Raw genomic sequence first — 17,408 nt, forward strand, 5'->3', positions numbered from 1 at the left:
CCGAATAAAAGGGCAGGGTACATAACCAGGCCAGTCCGGCGGACCTGTGAGTCACCTGTTAGCCGGGTGACATAAGAACTTGAGTGAGACGACTTGTAATCACTCTTGACGGGGGTACCTTAACGGCCCTATAGCAAAATCCCCTCCCGCGACATTACTACATGATTCCATGTGTGTTATTTCATCGTTTCGATGTCTTCCCTATTATTCTACAGTGTAGAAAACAGGAAAATAAAGAAAAACCCTTGAATGATTAGGTGTGTCCAAACTTTTTACTGGTACTGTATATATATTATGTCCACCCCACTTCTAAAACCAAAGTTGCGCCCCTGGAGAATTTATAGGGGTTCCCCCACAGTTTCAATTTGAAGAACTCAAACCTGGACCTTGAAGCCAGTACCACTGGATTTTTTTCATTGTTCCCCTCTAATCACGGACTGATTTAGACGTGGGACACTAGGTAGGTGCAATTCACTTTTCGGTAGAACAGAAAACCAGCAGGCTCCAGGACCTCATGACGTAAGAGTTGAATAGTCCTTCCTTAAAGGATCCTCCAGGAACCTTTTTATATTTTTTAGATTGAATATAAAATGCGATGGCAACTCATTAAACTTGTATTTTTTATTCAGAACATGGGAAAATAATAACCGCAAAATGTATTTTTATGTGCACTTTGTCATCACACACAGCGTTTTATCTGAGACAAGTCAATTTGATGGAAACATCCTGGTGAGAAAATGCGCATATTGGTTTTAATGCAGATTTTAGAATATTCGCATGAAAATCTGTCCAATTGGATGGAAACCTAGCTAGTGACACGGTTTTTTGCCTCCTTCCTGCATTCAGTCAGTATAATTTCCGCACGATTCTCAAAAACAGTACATACAGTATTGTTTAGAAACTGCGCTGTCATGATGTAAATGTCAGTTATGATTTGATTTGGAACATTTCGCGCTATTTCATACAAAAAAAACACACCCCGATGGGCGCGCCTCTGATTGGAGGCCTGTGAACTCTGCGTGGCCCTCCCTTCCTCTAATCTGGTTTTCTGGAAATCCCCGAAGTGCACGCTTTTCACTGGAAAACATTTAGCTTTCTAGCTGCTGTTTCTTTGACACCTTTGCATTGACAGAGAACCTAGGTGCTGCAAGAAAATATTCATCACCGGGAGGCGAGGTATACAATTACATTATTTAAGACAGCGTAGGATAGTATTTGTTTAGTGAATAAAAGTTTGTGAATCGCCTCCGGGATTCCGAAGCAGCCTGCCAAGCTCACAGTTGAGCTAGCTAGAGTAACGTTACATTTAGCTAGTTGAAGTTGGTATCTTGTATTGGTGTATAAATATGTAACTACATATTGTAGATAGTTATGACATGAGATTTAGATGTCGCTTACTTTTTCGACTGTTTTGAGTTGCTACTGTAACGCTAACGTTTAATTTACCCAACTAACGTTAGCTAATTTAGGGCAACATGCTAGACCGGCACTTGATTTGTACAATATTTTATTTAACTTGGTAGTCCCTCGTAAAATATTTAAAACGACTAGGTAGCAGGCTGTTGATAAACTTATGTCACTTTTAACTCAGAATTGAATGTAAATCGTTCAGCAACCAACTTGCTAACGTTATCTTGGTGATGCAATGTTACAATATAAGGTTAGCTTGCGAACGTTAGCTATACAACGTCAAATTTGTTTTTGAAACTCCAACTAGTCAACATTTGTAAAGCCATCACTAGTCGAGGGTAGCGTTAGTTTGTTAAATATGCAAAACTGTCCATTACCTTTTGAGTTAATTTTAGAGGAAGTATTTATTGATTAAACATAGGGTAGGCAATTTGATCAACAAAGATTAGCCTAATACCGTGACAATTTCTCACCTCACCTTCTCAACTACTAGCCTACACAACTCTTACTGAAATACTGTATCTTATATAATTGCCAACCTTGTCAAAGTTATTACCAGAGCAGTCTGACCCAATTATTGTCTATGTGAACCAGACCCTCCCGCTGCATTCTATGTTCTGCTTTCTTCTCCACATCTTCAGGGCTGCATTCCAGCGGCACATGTCTGCTTTCCTTTCAAAGCCACTGGTTCTGACAAAAGGGGGACCAGTGGGAAAGTGTGGTGAAAGGGGTTTCACCACACTTTCCCACTGGTCCCCCTTTTGTCGTCCCATTGACTAATTGTTTTGAAGACACATGGCTAGAACAATTAGTATTATTTGGTTTAATCACATGGGTGTTCTCTCTCCTAGATCGGATCGCCTTTCTTCATCTCCTGCCTAGAGGCCCTGTGTCCAGTCCTCTCCTCCCATCGGTCCAGTGAGCAGTCGAGAGAATCAACAGATACAGGATGGAAGAGCAGGAGTTGAGCTTCCCCATGAGCCAGGAGTCCTTCCAGCAGCTTTGGGACTACCAATGTAGCTACTTAAGAGTGGACAGAGATGGTTGCGTGTGAGTGGAAGCCTAGAGACTTCATATAATGTATTACAGTACCTCTTCTACTTTTAGGTAATACTTACTTGGACTGTGATTTGTATCTCCTTTCTTTAGCATGTCTACTCAGGGGTCCAATATTCCACCGTTTGGGACTGGAAACTGGTCTGACCTGGATGTCTCGGTAAGTTTGTCTACATCCTGACATAAAGGAAATCTTCTTATGATACCACACCTTTTTAGAATGGACTAGATGGTTTCTCCCCCTTAGTAGTGTAGTGATTGTTTGGCTTTGAATATATCTTTTTGGTTGTGCTTTTGTCGGACAATTTTATATACATACATGGTTAGCCTGGACACTCATCTTTTTAAGTATTCAGACAGAAATCCAAAAAGCAACTGCTAACTTCATAAATATACATCCCTTACAGCTAGCTCCCGTACTTCCCGAGGCCACCTTCCACGAGGACTTTGACGAGGGGCTGTTTGAGCTGCCTGAGCCCCTGGCCGTGGAGCCCTCGATGTCGCCCCTGGACAGCGTGCCTCCCCCCGCCTCCACCGTCCCCTCCACCATCGACTACCCGGGGGAGCACGGCTTCCAGCTGCGCTTCCACAAGTCTGGCACCGCCAAGTCTGTCACCTCCACCGTGAGTGTCATGCATATGGCTTACTGCACATGCCTAAATACACAGACGTAAAAAGCACTAATATTGTATGCTACAAGTAGGCTACTTGTAAGCTGTAAGCAAAGTATTGACCTGTCAAGTGACTACTAGTAGGCCTTACTGAGGTATTGGAGCCACATTTCACTCCCCCCCCCCCCCAAGTCATACTTTTTTAGAATTACTCTTCTTTTTTGTTTGTTTTCTATGTTGCTGTTGATCTCCTGTAACCTACCTAAAGCATAAGAGAATGTGTTTTCAATGTAATTTTCTTTTGACCCTCAAGATGAACAGGACCTGTTTCCTGTTACAGCTGAGTCTTAACCCTTTACACTAGTACCCATATATCGATGGAAAATCTGGGCACTAATAAACACCTAAAGTGTAGTGCTGTGGCTGTACAGTAACGGCGCTGTATGGGTTTTGACTGACAGACGTTCTGAACTTGAGCGCCGCATGCAACAAGACGTTGCCCCCATCCCTCCCACTAATTGGTCAACTTTAGCACATTTTTTTTGTCTTGAGGGAAATTTTGTAAATTAAGAGGACTCGATGTGTTTTGAAAGCTGAGACTTTGAGGATTATTATAAATGCCCCTTTGATGTCATACAAACAAGCAAAACACCTGCGAGTCCAAATGTGCACTTCACATTTACGTGTCATAAAACTCCGGTCATATACAGTGTCAACATTTATGATCACTGTTTGATATAGTTACAAGATGACATGGCGTCATACCCTGGGTTGTTCTCAAGTTTGTTTATTTTGAATTCAATTCACAGCGGAACACGCTGAAATTACGATCTGTTTCTACGAATGTCCTTGTGAAAGGCTAACACTAAGATCATATTTTAACTTTTCTTCTGTAGGAAACGTTTCAATGTTGCCCAATCCATTTAGAGCAGTTCCCACGAGTGTAAAGGATTAAACAGCACTGCAATAGGAATGAGACACGACCTACCCTTAGAAGCCCAGGCTCACTGTACATTCACTGATATATATTCTCCTTCATTTGATGAACATAACTTTTGGAATAACCACTTTAAACAATGCTACTTAATATAATGTTTACATGTATATACTGTACTCGATACCATCTACTGCATCTTGCCTATGCCGCTCTGTACCATCACTCATTCATGTATCTTTATGTACATATTCTTTATCCCTTTACACTTGTGTGTATAAGGTAGTAGTTTTGGAATTGTTAGGTTAGATTACTCGTTGGTTATTACTGCATTGTCGGAACTAGAAGCACAAGCATTTCGCTACACTCGCATTAACATCTGCTAACCATGTGTATGTGACAAATACATTTGATTTGATTTGGGTAGGCCGTCGTTGTAAATAAGAATTTATTCTTAACTGACTTGCCTAGTTAAAATGAATAAGATTCTATTTTTATTTATCTGTCCCATTATTGCGTCTGTGAAAGCACGGACAGTGCCATTGAGGCCATCTCCATTTTTAAAGTAGTACATTTTCTTCTACTTCTATTTGGCAAACTAACTGAAAGAGTGCACACTGCCACCTAGAGTGTGTTGTTAGGATGGGTATAAAGCCAAGGTTGACGGTTTACTGCCACCTGCCGTTGTGGAATGTTTCCTCACAAGTATAATTCAGTGGCTATCACTCCTGGTGACCTGGATGGAATTATATGATCCTTCCTTAACCTATAGGACAGGGGTCAACTAGATTCAGCTGCGGGTGTCACGCCCTGGTCTTTATATTTTGTGTTTTCTTTATTATTTTGGTCAGGCCAGGGTGTGACATGGGTTTATTTATGTGGTGTGTTTTGTCTTGGGGTTTTCGTAGGTATTGGGATTGTGGTTTAGTGGGGTTCTCTAGCAAAGTCTATGGCTGTCTGAATTGGTTCTCAATCAGAGGCAGGTGATTATCGTTGTCTCTGATTGGGAACCATATTTAGGCAGCCATATTCTTTTGAGTGTTTCGTGGGTGATTGTTCCTGTCTTTGTGTTTGTTGTCACCAGATAGGCTGTATAGGTTTTCACGTTACGTTTGTTGTTTTTGTATTGTTCGTTTTTCTTCGTCATTAAAACATGTATCAAGAATACCACGCTGCATTTTGGTCCCGACTCTCTTTCACCCGAAGAAAACCGTAACAGCGGGCTGATTATATATATTTATTTTTTCCTCTTCGGCGGATGGTCGGTGGGCTGTAACGTTAAATTGATTTGTAGACTGAAAATTGACTGCAAGAAGCACAAACCAGATATTTGACTAAAACATAATTATTTCAAACCTTGCTTACATTTGTATACGATCACGTGTCTCTTATGCATGGGAATATAGTTTTTTGGCTCAGAACTTGGGGGTCAAATAAAGCCATTTGACCTGTGGCCTGCCAGTTGGGGAACCCTGCCATGGGAAGTTGTCTGTTGAAATGCTGAACATCCTCTATGGTACTGCCCATGCTAAAATGGGCTTTTGGGCACTAGAGTCCTCTCTCTATGATTGTAACTGAGGAGTTGCAGGCTGGTTGCAATAAAGCATGGGTCTGACATGACCGGGCATGTTTCAAACAAGGGTTAAAATGCATATTTTTCGTTAAGATATTTATGATTTATTTAGAATGTAATTGTAAAGCAATATTTTGTTCCTATTAATTCCTATGGGTGTTTTTCCACACGTGTATTTGTATGAACTTTGATAGTGACTGCCTGTGAAGTAATTAAGCGTCTATTTTTTTTGTCTTCATAAATTCAATTCACATCTTTATTCTTTCACAAAGGGAAATTCCTCTGGGACAAAATACTGATTGTTCGATGTTTCCCTCCCTCCCCAGTATTCTGTGCAGCTGATCAAGCTGTACTGCCAGCGGGCTAAGACCTGCCCGGTGGAGGTGCTGATGACCAAGGAGCCCCCGCCAGGAGCCATCCTCCGTGCCACCGCCATCTACAAGAAGTCAGAGCATGTGTCCGAAGTGGTCAGCCGCTGCCCCCACCACCAGAGCACGTCTGACGGCTATGAAGGTGTGTGTTTTAGTCTTGAGGTAAAAATTCTAAAGTGAGTTAGTAAGTAATTTGCCCATGTTGCGCGTTAAGCAGACTGATACGATTTCTCACTGGGTGCATTAGGTTGTAATGAATGAACATGCAGTATTCAGCAGGAATCTGGTAGAGTCACCTGATTTGTCTAACTGTATGATGAACCTTGTTTTGCCCAAACTGATTGTGAACCCAAATGTGTGCCTGATTCTAGTTTGAGATTAATATATTGAAAGATCGCTTTGGGTTAGGTGTAGGGGCAGATTTAGGCTATGTCATCTCATCTGTTTAATTATTTTTGTCTTTGACAATTGCTAATGTAAGTAATTAGAACAATTCCCATCCCCTACAATGGGCTAAAATATAGAGTAATTAGTGTGCTTATCTCAGCAAGAACGCTACTGTTATTCCAAATACTTTTATTATTTCACTTCTTACCAATTTTTCTGGTGTAATTAGGATATTTGAAATCTGATATGTCAACTTGTCTTTGATTATTAAAAAATTGAGGGCTATGCATTTATGGACAGTGTTGATTGTATGCTAAATCATAAAATTCGAATAGGCTCTCTTGAAATGCCCCTTGCCTCAAGTATTCTGTTTTGTCATTTTAGTATTGTGCAGAAATGGTAGTGAACATATCGGAATTGGCCAATATAGCTAAAAATGCCAACCTTGGTATCAGCCGGTCTAGTTTACCGTCGATATGCAAAACTGATGTCAAAGCTGACGTGCATACCTATATAATGAATGTGCTGACGCCACCTAAAATGTTGCGCTGTACGTGCAACATAGCATTCCTAAACTAACCCACAATGTCTGCTGTGTGGATCGAGCAATCAAGTCAAGCAGTCATTTGAAAGGGTAACAAAATTTCAGCATTAATGGATTTTGCATTTGAGGTGTCTCGCTAAGATAATGGAATTCATTGCCCTTGACAGTCAACCATTCTCTGTGTCGTGGGTGAAGTTGGCTTTCGCCGACTGGTCGAGCACCGGTTAACACTACCGAGTGAGCTATTTCTTACGTTGCCCTACCAGAGTTACACAGTAATAGTGTCACTGCTATTAGCTTCACAACATGCATACAATGGAATGCCGTTTGGGTCTTTGCGTGCCAAAAAAGATACAGTAGCACTGTCAAAGCTGTCCAAAACACCAGCCACGCATGATGCAAACACCGGCCACGAATCATGTGTTTACAATACCATGTTGGTAATAAAGCATCATTTGTTAGACTTCTGGAGTAGCTATCTTTTAGCTTGGTACCTAGCTAGCACCAATACAACCAGCCTGAAACAATGACGAGTAAAAACTGCAGTGATTTTCATTATACTTAGCAATGATTTAGGAATCCTTGTAAGTATTAGCTAGGTAGCCACTTGTTGTTCGCCTTTTGAAATTGAACTTTAGTTCATGAAAATAAATAGCAAGCCAGCTACTTAACCCTGTTGCCCAAAGCTAATGTTATATTGAGGCTCGACCCGACCGAACCGGGTTATGTGTTTAGAAGCTTGCCACAATAAGGATTTGCCACAATAGTGGAATTTGTGGTTTGCCTTCAAAATAAAAGTATGTCATTGACAGTGATGTAAATGAATACAAATAGTAGAATTATGCCAGAATTATGCGTATTTTGAAGGGTAACTGCAAAGTCCACTATTGTGGCTAATCCTTATTGTGGCTAGCTTCACATAGATGGGTCCGACCACCAATTATCAAATAAGAACTGTCTCATAAATTAGGGTTATTTTAGATGGCACCTAGCTATATAGTTAGCTAGCTAACTATAGCTACTGAAACAGATTGTTATTGTCACGCCCTGGTCAAAGTATTTTGTGTTTATTTTAATTTATTTGGTCAGGCCAGGGTGTGGCATGGGTTTTTGTATGTGGTGTGTTGGGATTGTAGCTTAGTGGGGTGTTCTAGTGAAGTCTATGGCTGTCTGAAGTGGTTCTCAATCAGAGGCAGGTGTTTATCGTTGTCTCTGATTGGGAACCATATTTAGGCAGCCATATTCTTTGGGTGTTTCGTGGGTGATTGTCCTTAGTGTCCTTATGTCCGTGTTTATGTGCACGAGTATTAGGCTGTTTCGGTTTTCGTTACGTTTATTGTTTTGTAGTGTTTGTATTTAGATTCGTGTTGCTTCAGTTTAAATGAACATGGATCGCAATCTACACGCCGCATTTGGGTCCGACTCTCCTTCTACCGAAGAAGGCCGTTACAGAATCACCCACCACAACAGGACCAAGCGGCGTGGTAACGGGCAAAAGCAGCAGCAGGAGAAGGAACAGAGGCAGCAGTGGGAGAGGCTGCACTACTTGGAGAAATGGACTTGGGAGGACGATTTGGACGGTAAAGGACCCTGGGCACAGCCTGGAGAATATCACCGCCCCAAAGAGGAACTGGAGGTGGCGAAAGCAGAGAGACGCTGGTATGAGGAGGCAGCACGGCGACGCGGATGGAAGCCTGAGAGTCAGCCCCAAAAATGTCTTGGGGGGGGGGGCTAACAGGGAGTATGGCTACGCCAGGTAGGAGACCTGCGCAAACTCCCTGTGCTTACCGGGGGGTGAGAGAGACCGGGCAGGCACCGTGTTATGCTGTGGTGCGCACGGTGTCTCCAGTGCGGGTGCATAGCCCGGTGCGGTACATTCCAGCTCCGTGTATCGGCCGGGCTAGAGTGAGCATCGAGCCAAGTGCCATGAAGCCGGCTCTACGCATCTGGTCTCCAGTGCGTCTCCTTGGGCCGGCTTACATGGCACCAGCCTTGCGCTCGGTGTCTCCGGTTCGCCTGCATAGCCCAGTGCGGGCTATTCCACCTCGCCGCACTGGCAGGGCGACCGAGAGCGTTCAACCAGGTAAGACTCTTCCAGATCTGCCAGTCAGCCAGACTCTTCCAGATCTGCCAGTCAGCCAGACTCTTCCAGATCTGCCAGTCAGCCAGACTCTTCCAGATCTGCCAGTCAGCCAGACTCTTCCAGATCTGCCAGTCAGCCAGACTCTTCCAGATCTGCCAGTTAGCCAGACTCTTCCAGATCTGCCAGTGCGGTAGTGTTTGTATTTAGATTTGTGTTGCTTCAGTTTAAATAAACATGGATCGCAATCTACACGCCTCATTTTGGTCCGACTCTCATTCTACCGAAGAAAGCCGTTACAGGTATTTTGTTTTTGAGGGAAGAACATTGCTTGCATCCATGAGCTAGCAAGCTTGTTTTTTTTATGACCAACACTGTAGTTGTGTGAGACGACTTCACCAGCATCATAGCATACATTTCGATGAATCATTGTGACATGAAATAATAGTTATAGTGTAATCAATGTGTAATAACTACGTAAAAAATGTATCAACGCGTTAAATTATGACATGCAGTCATATTCAGATCCTGATTGGTCAACAAGGTTATTTGACACGTTAAATAGTATATTTCTTTCACTTACTTGCTGTTTCGTTGTTAATTTGTTCAGTCGTTTCATTCTCAACCAGGATTTCTATGAACAACGAAACAGCACAACAAGTAAGTGAAAGAAATAGGTTTTGATTATGTTTTACTGGTAATGGGGACATGCATAAATGCCAACAAAATAACTTTTTTTTATGTGTGTGTGTGTGTGTGTGTAACCTTAACTAGGCAAGTAATTTACAAACAAATTATTTGTTAATTTACAATGAAGGCCTACCCCAGGCCAAACCCGGACGACGCTGGGCCAATTGTGTGCCGCACTATGGGACTCCCAATCACGGCCGGATTTGATACAGCCTGGATTTGAACCAGGGACTGTAGTCATGCCTCTTGCACTGAGATGCAGTGCCTTAGACCGCTGCGTCCATGTGTGTTAACTATTTAACTGCACTAGAATGCTTAAAAGGCCACTAAAATTTTAAATATCGGTTATCGGGTTTTGTTGGCAAGGAAAATATTGGGTATCGGTCCCCAAGGACACGCTGGCGCTAATGATATTCACAATAGGACATCTCATTGCAAGCTTTCTCCTAAAGTTGGCAGCCCTGCAAGGCATAACTTCCCCCTTGTGTAAAAGATGGTCCCAGGAAGTTCTGAGGACTCTTTACCCCCCCCCCCCCCCCCCCCCCCCCCCCTCTCACTTCCTGTCTACTTCCTGTTTCCTGTCAGGTGTGACCCACCGCAGTCACCTGATCAGGGTGGAGGGGAGCCAGCGGGCTCAGTACCTGGAGGATGGTAACACCAAGCGTCAGAGCGTGCTGCTGCCTTATGAGCCTCCTCAGGTATACACCCCCTTCCTCTGGTCTCCTGTATTAGTTTTAATTAAAAAGTCAGTTTGCTTGACACTTTCATCGGTCTATAATTCATTTAAAATGTACATGTATGTTTAAGTGCATCTTCACTTTGTATAGCTGGGCTCTGAGGCAACTACTGTTCTCCTGAACTTCATGTGCAACTCCAGTTGTATGGGTGGTATGAATCGACGGCCCATCCTCACCATCCTGACGCTGGAGACCCAGGAGTAAGTCTCTCTCCTTATCCCTTCTCACTGTATTTGTTCATACTGGATAATCTTTGTCTAAGTCTCGCCCTTATTTGTGTGCGTATATACAGTGGGGCAAAAAAGTATTTAGTCAGCCACCAATTGTGCAAGTTCTCCGACTTAAAAAGATGAGGCCTGTAATTTTCATCATAGGTACACTTCAACTATGACAAACAAAATGAGAAAAAAAAATCCTGAAAATCACATTGTATTTGCAAATTATGGTGGAAAATAAGTATTTGGTCACCTACAAACAAGCAAGATTTCTGGCTCTCACAGACCTTCTTTAAGAGGCTCCTCTGTCCTCCACTCGTTCGTTACCTGTATTAATGGCACCTGTTTGAACTTGTTATCAGTATAAAAGACACCTGTCCACAACCTCAAACAGTCACACTCCGATCTCCACTATGGCCAAGACCAAAGAGCTGTCAAAGGACACCAGAAACAAAATTGTAGACCTGCACCAGGCTGGGAAGACTGAATCTGCAATAGGTAAGCAGCTTGGTTTGAAGAAATCAACTGTGGGAGCAATTATTAGGAAATGGAAGACATACAAGACCACTGATAATCTCCCTCGATCTGGGGCTCCACGCAAGATCTCACCCCGTGGGGTCAAAATGATCACAAGAACGGTGAGCAAAAATCCCAGAACCACACGGGGGGACCTAGTGAATGACCTGCAGAGAGCTGGGACCAAAGTATCAAAGCCTACCATCAGTAACACACTACGCCGCCAGGGACTCAAATCCTGCAGTGCCAGACGTGTCTCCCTGCTTAAGCCAGTACATGTCCAGGCCCATCTGAAGTTTGCTAGAGAGCATTTGGATGATCCAGAAGAAGATTGGGAGAATGTCATATGGTCAGATGAAACCAAAATATAACTTTTTGGTAAAAACTTAACTCGTTGTGTTTGGAGGACAAAGAATGCTGAGTTGCATCCAAAGAACATCATGCCTACTGTGAAGCATGGGGGTGGAAACATCATGCTTTGGGGCTGTTTTTCTGCAAAAGGACCAGTACGACTGATCCGTGTAAAGGAAAGAATGAATGGGGCCATGTATCGTGAGATTTTGAGTGAAAACCTCCTTCCATCAGCAAGGGCATTGAAGATGAAACGTGGCTGGGTCTTTCAGCATGACAATGATCCCAAACACCGCCCGGGCAACGAAGGAGTGGCTTCGTAAGAAGCATTTCAAGGTCCTGGAGTGGCCTAGCCAGTCTCCAGATCTCAACCCCATAGAAACTCTTTGGAGGGAGTTGAAAGTCTGTGTTGCCCGGCAAAAGCCCCAAAACATCACTGCTCTAGAGGAGATCTGCATGGAGGAATGGGCCAAAATACCAGCAACAGTGTGTGAAGAACTTGTAAAGACTTACAGAAAACGTTTGACCTCTGTCATTGCCAACAAAGGGTATATAACAAAGTATTGAGAAACTTTTGTTATTGACCAAATACTTATTTTCCACCATCATTTGCAAATAAATTCATTAAAAATCCTACATTGTGATTTTCTGGATTTTTTTCCTCATTTTGTCTGTCATAGTTGAAGTGTACCTATGATGAAAATTACAGGCCTCTCTCATCTTTTTAAGTGGGAGAACATGCACAATTGGTGGCTGACTAAATACTTTTTTGCCCCACTGTATGTAAAGGGCTCCCTTTTCTGTGGGAGCGAAAATCTTAACATCTGTGATAATGTGTTTGGGTCCCCTAGTTTGTCCCCCCTAACTCTTACTTCTCTACCCCTCTCCTCTCTCTAGTGGTCAGGTTTTGGGTCGCCGTTGTTTTGAGGTCCGAGTCTGTGCCTGCCCCGGTCGGGACCGCAAGACCGAGGAAGAGAACGCTAACAAAGCTCTGAACGGGACCAAGAGAAGTAAGACTGGGGCCATGTTCCAACAATATTAACTGGCCTCCTTTCCTTGTCTCCTATATCACTGTTGACCTTGTCTCCTTTCCCCTCAGAGTCCCAACAGGCATTGCCGCCTCCGGGAACCAGTAAGAAGATCAAGAGCGGCTCCAGCACTGAGGATGACGACAAGGACAATGTATTCTTGTTGCAGGTAGGGGGGACCTCACACACACGCAGGCCAACACACTTTTGGGTGGGAGAATTTGTATATCTCTATTTCATGGTTGTGATAAGGTGTGACGTGACTACCATTAATGTGATTACTGCTATTCATTGAATAATTAATTACCTTCTACGTTGAATTATTACTCAATTAAATGAATCATGTAACAAATGATTAATTAGTCATTTGGGCCCCCAGAGGAGAAGTTTATTTGAGTTAACGTTTCCCGAATTAACTCAAGAATATATTGATATCATACCAGTCATCAATCAATCACTTCCTCATATCAGTCTCATTCTGAACTCTAGCCTAAGTGATAAATCAGTGATACACAAATTGGCTTAATTATTTATTAACTAACTAAATAATCACACAGAATTACATAAACACACGCAGTATAGCTTATATTGATTAGTAACATAATGCAATGAAAAGTCCCTAGTGGACTAACCCGACATGACTGCTTGTTACACAACGGTGGGGAAAGAGAGCGGGAGAGACAGAGTGAACTTAATTATATATACATGTGGAAGCTATGCTCATGGAAATATGAGTACTTTGCACATGAACGTCCACTCATTCAAAAATAATTGCAATGTATATATTTTCACGTGTTGTCTCTCTGTTGAACTAGAGCCGTCTATGGGACGTGGTTCAATGTACGTTTCTGGTTGTGTAAGTCTCTGGTTGTCCACCAGAGGTCACAATGTCCTTAGTTGTAGGCATCTTTGTCTGGGAGTGTTCATTAGGATAGATACCTCAGAGGTATCTATGATGGTGAAGAATTTGTCCTTCCCTCTCGTCTTGGTCAGTTGTCCTAGACTACGTTACATGCAGAACTGCAGGCGGTGCATGTCTTAGTCTTTACCTTCGTCACTCATCGAGAGTTTGAGGGTCTTACCGTGTTCTGGTCTTGTAGTTTTAACCGTTTCCAGCCGTGTAGCCACTGCTCCACGCTGTCTGGACTAATATGTTAATTATTCAGCGAGTCCTTTTTAAGTACACTGGTCTGAAAGGTGGTTCCATCTTGTTGACACAATGTCTGTGCTCACGTGGGAGTGGTTATTGACTTGGCCAAGGTTTATATGAAAAGCCATTATCGCATTTAGAAGGCTAAAATCACATTTCTGATTTCAAAAATATTCTTATACTTAAAATAAATTATACAACATTTCGATGCAAACCTGATCACTAGGACGTGTACATTTTCAGAATTGTGCTTCTTGTTATAGTCTTTCTAATTATTTTAATGACATCACAAAATATCCATTAATTATCCATATTACATCTGTCATAATTCCCAACATTTGGATATTGAAATATATTCTCCCAATGTTCATTGCCAAAACATCAAACAAAGTCTCTCTGTTGTAGCAAAGGGATTTTTAACTTCTCCATACTGCAGTGCAAGAGAAAGTTTACCAGCGGTTGTTACGTCATAAAACTCTGGGAGAGAGGGGGTTTGGGCTATCTGTCATCCTGTAATCCTCACCAAGGAGAGAGTCATGACAGGTGCCCATTTTAAACATTCCCTCACTCTCTTTCTTTCAGGTTCGTGGAAGACAGCGCTATGAGTGGCTCAAGAAGATCAATGACAGTCTGGAGCTGATGGACCGCATTCCTCCCGTTGAGCAGGAGAAATACAAGAAGAAAGGGTAAGCTACCCAACGGCAGACAATTCGATGACGGGAACTTCTCCCTAAAATGCCTCTGTCCCACTTGTCTTAATCTGTCATTTCCTCTATCTATCCTCTCAATTCTAAAACTGTCTCACCTTCGGTGTTTGTCCTGTATTTTCTTTCTCAGTTTCTCAAAGAGCCGCAAGCAAGAAGCGTTGGCCCCAAAGAGCGGAAAACGGATGCTTGCAAAGGAGGGGAGGAGCGACTCAGACTAAGGCCAGGACACCTCAGCCCTTCCCTACTGTCTATTCCAGACCAACATTAAATTGTGACTCCAAAGTAAATGCCCAATACCAAACCCTAGGCAATACATGTAGTCACTTCTTACAAGTCTGAAAGGATAGGTGTTAGCAAGATGGTAATAGCTCCAGCTAGGCAGCTATACTCAACAGGCTGACCTCGGTCCGAAACCCGGACCAGAACGTTGTCAATACGGACTTCGGGTCCCGCCCCAAAAATTATAATATCCCTTGGTATTATATGAACACACAAGGCATGGCAAAATATGTGGAATTGTTGGAAATAAGCTTTAACACTACAACAAATGTCCGCCAACAAGAGGGGTGTGAATAGTTTGGGGTTGCAAGTTGGGGGTTCTTTAATACACTGATAAATGGTAAAGGTCCGGATGGATATTGTCATCTAGGAAATTTGTGTTACCAGACCTTCTCATAGTACTTGGGTGCAATGGTAGAATTGTAACTATATTTGAGATGCCAGTCACTTTCGGTACAATACAAAGTGTGTAAGTGTAGGACCTAGGGTTTGGATTGGGTAAATAGGCTGACCACCATGCCAGTCACTTTCGGTACAATACAAAGTGTGTGTAAGTGTAGGACCTAGGGTTTGGATTGGGTAAATAGGCTGACCACCACCATGCCAGTCACTTTCGGTACAATACAAAGTGTGTAAGTGTAGGACCTAGGGTTTGGATTGGGTAAATAGGCTGACCACCATGCCAGTCACTTTCGGTACAACACAAAGTGCCTAAGTGTAGGCCTTAACCATCTGGTGTGACTTCCTCCTCACCTGCCCCCCAAAGAGCACTTTAGCTTGTGCTTTTATGATTTGGACCACTTAAAACTAGTCATACCTGCCTAGAAACTATGCTTTGTTACCAGTTAATTGGCCAATTGCCTGTTAGTATTTTTGATACCTGCTAAACATAACCACTGCCTTCATTCCTCCCCCTGAACCCTTGACCTGGTTCCCTGTTAATCATGGTCCTATTGAGGCGTTGGTCTTTCTTTTTCCCCCATTTTTGTACTGCAGATCTAGGAACTATTTTTGTAAGTTCTTTTAGGAACCGTTAAATGATTTTGTTTTCTCAGAATGTTTTTTTCTTTGTTTTCAATAAATGTTTTTTTTTTTATTTTGTACTAATTCCAGCATTTGTCCAATGTCTTTTCTCTCTCCTATGCAGAGTTCTGATACTGTGCTTATGATATACTTGATTAAGCACATTTTATATTGGTTTACTTTATGGTTTTCTGATGGATACTCTTTTTGCTGATGTCATTTGGTGCTGAGACATGATGCTCTTTTGTTTAGGGAAAAGGGAAACATTTCAGGGAACTTTAAAAAGTCAAATAAAAGCAATTTCCTAAATAGTACTGTAATCCTCAGTCTTTTGTGTTGATAAAAAAAAATGTAAACAAGCTAACATGCGTGAGTGATGACAGACCCATTTACATCTCGGAACCAGAACCAAATCTTGCTTGTCCTGACTAGCCACTCTATTAGTTAAGGCTCTGTAATGAGACTATTTTTTTTATACCATCATATGGACCTGAACTGTGCTGGGCCCAAATATATTATTTTTCACATTGCTTCCATCATGGTTCCAGCAACTATGGTGGATGTGTAACCAGACCAGCACAGTACTGCTCGGCTTGGCTTGGATCACAAAGGCAAATTTCAAGTGTCGTTAGTACTGTCGTAAACTAGCTTTGCATTTCAGATGTACCTGACCCTTGTCCATTCCTTTTATCCACTGCTGTGTGTACACATCAGCCAAGAATACATTGTCCAATGCTTTGCATGTCTGGAGGAATAATGCAAAACCAAGTATCTGTCTTGCATCCATGAAACTAATACGTCTTTGTACTTCCATTTTATTTGCTTAAGGGAGCCAGTCTTAAATGGGATGGATATACACTGTGGCCAGAACCCCCCCTCCCCCCTTTGGCTCCAGAACAGCCTGAATTCTTCAGGTCATGAAGTATCAAGGGACCTAACATGTCCCAGGAACACATTCCCTACACCAGTACACCACTGCCACCAGCCTGTACCATTGATACCAGGCAGGATGGGGCCATGGACTCAAGTTTAATCCAAATCATGACTACCATCAGCATGATGCAACAGGAACTGAGATTTGTTTGGACCAGGCAACGTTTTTCCACTCAATTGTCCAGTGTTTGTGATCGCGTGCCCACTGGAGCCGTTTCTTGGTTTTAGCTCCAAGGAGTGGAACCCGGTATGGTCAACTGCAATAGCCCATTCGAGACAAGGGCTGACGACTTGTGCGTTCTGATATGCTGTTCTGCACACCCGTCTTGAACTGCGCAGTTATTTGCCTGTTTGTGGCAATGCTTGCCATTCTCCTTCGACCTCTCATCAATGAGCTGTCGCATCATTCTCGGTAAACCCGTTTGTGAAAATCCCAGGAGGCCGGCTGTTTCTGAGATACTAGAACCGGCACACCAGGCACCGACGATCATACCACGCTCAGTCGCTTAGGTCACTCGTTTTGCCCATTCTAACGTTCAATCGAACACTAACTGAATGCCTGTCTGCCTGCTTCATATAGCAAGTCACGACTATGTGACTTGCTGCCTGTAGGAGCGAACCATTTTTGTGAATGGGGTGGTGTACCAAATAAACTGGCAACCGAGTGTAGTTTTCACCGGTATTCTATCTAGATCAGTTTTTCTTAATCCTGGTCTTTGGTACCCAAAGGTGTGCAAATAATTTTTTTGCCTGTTGCTCTACACACCTGATTGTGGGTGTGAAATGTGGGTGTGAAATGCTAGTGCGAAAAAA

General features: G+C 42.7%; 1 protein-coding gene across 1 annotated transcript; it reads left to right on the plus strand.

Moving 5' to 3' along the window:
* Positions 1–999: 999 nt before the first annotated feature.
* On the plus strand, positions 1,000–15,973 carry LOC110531824 (cellular tumor antigen p53). Its single transcript, XM_036987679.1, has 11 exons — positions 1,000–1,176; positions 2,262–2,460; positions 2,560–2,626; positions 2,874–3,089; positions 5,911–6,097; positions 10,242–10,354; positions 10,484–10,593; positions 12,373–12,485; positions 12,575–12,672; positions 14,236–14,339; positions 14,491–15,973. The coding sequence occupies exons 2-11, from the start codon at positions 2,360–2,362 to the stop codon at positions 14,576–14,578; spliced, it is 1,197 nt and encodes a 398-aa protein (XP_036843574.1). The 5' UTR covers positions 1,000–1,176; positions 2,262–2,359; the 3' UTR covers positions 14,579–15,973.
* The last annotated feature ends 1,435 nt before the right edge of the window (positions 15,974–17,408 follow it).

This window comes from Oncorhynchus mykiss, chromosome 9, assembly GCF_013265735.2.
Source record: "Oncorhynchus mykiss isolate Arlee chromosome 9, USDA_OmykA_1.1, whole genome shotgun sequence".
Lineage (NCBI taxonomy): Eukaryota > Metazoa > Chordata > Actinopteri > Salmoniformes > Salmonidae > Oncorhynchus > Oncorhynchus mykiss.

Bases quoted from the DNA above. Each gene is read 5' to 3' on its own strand.
- LOC110531824 (XM_036987679.1), top strand. From the start codon at position 2,360: ATGGAAGAGCAGGAGTTGAGCTTCCCCATGAGCCAGGAGTCCTTCCAG. The intron at 2,461-2,559 runs GTGAGTGGAAGC...TCCTTTCTTTAG, and splicing joins GTGGACAGAGATGGTTGCGT to CATGTCTACTCAGGGGTCCA. The intron at 12,486-12,574 runs GTAAGACTGGGG...CTTTCCCCTCAG, and splicing joins TCTGAACGGGACCAAGAGAA to AGTCCCAACAGGCATTGCCG.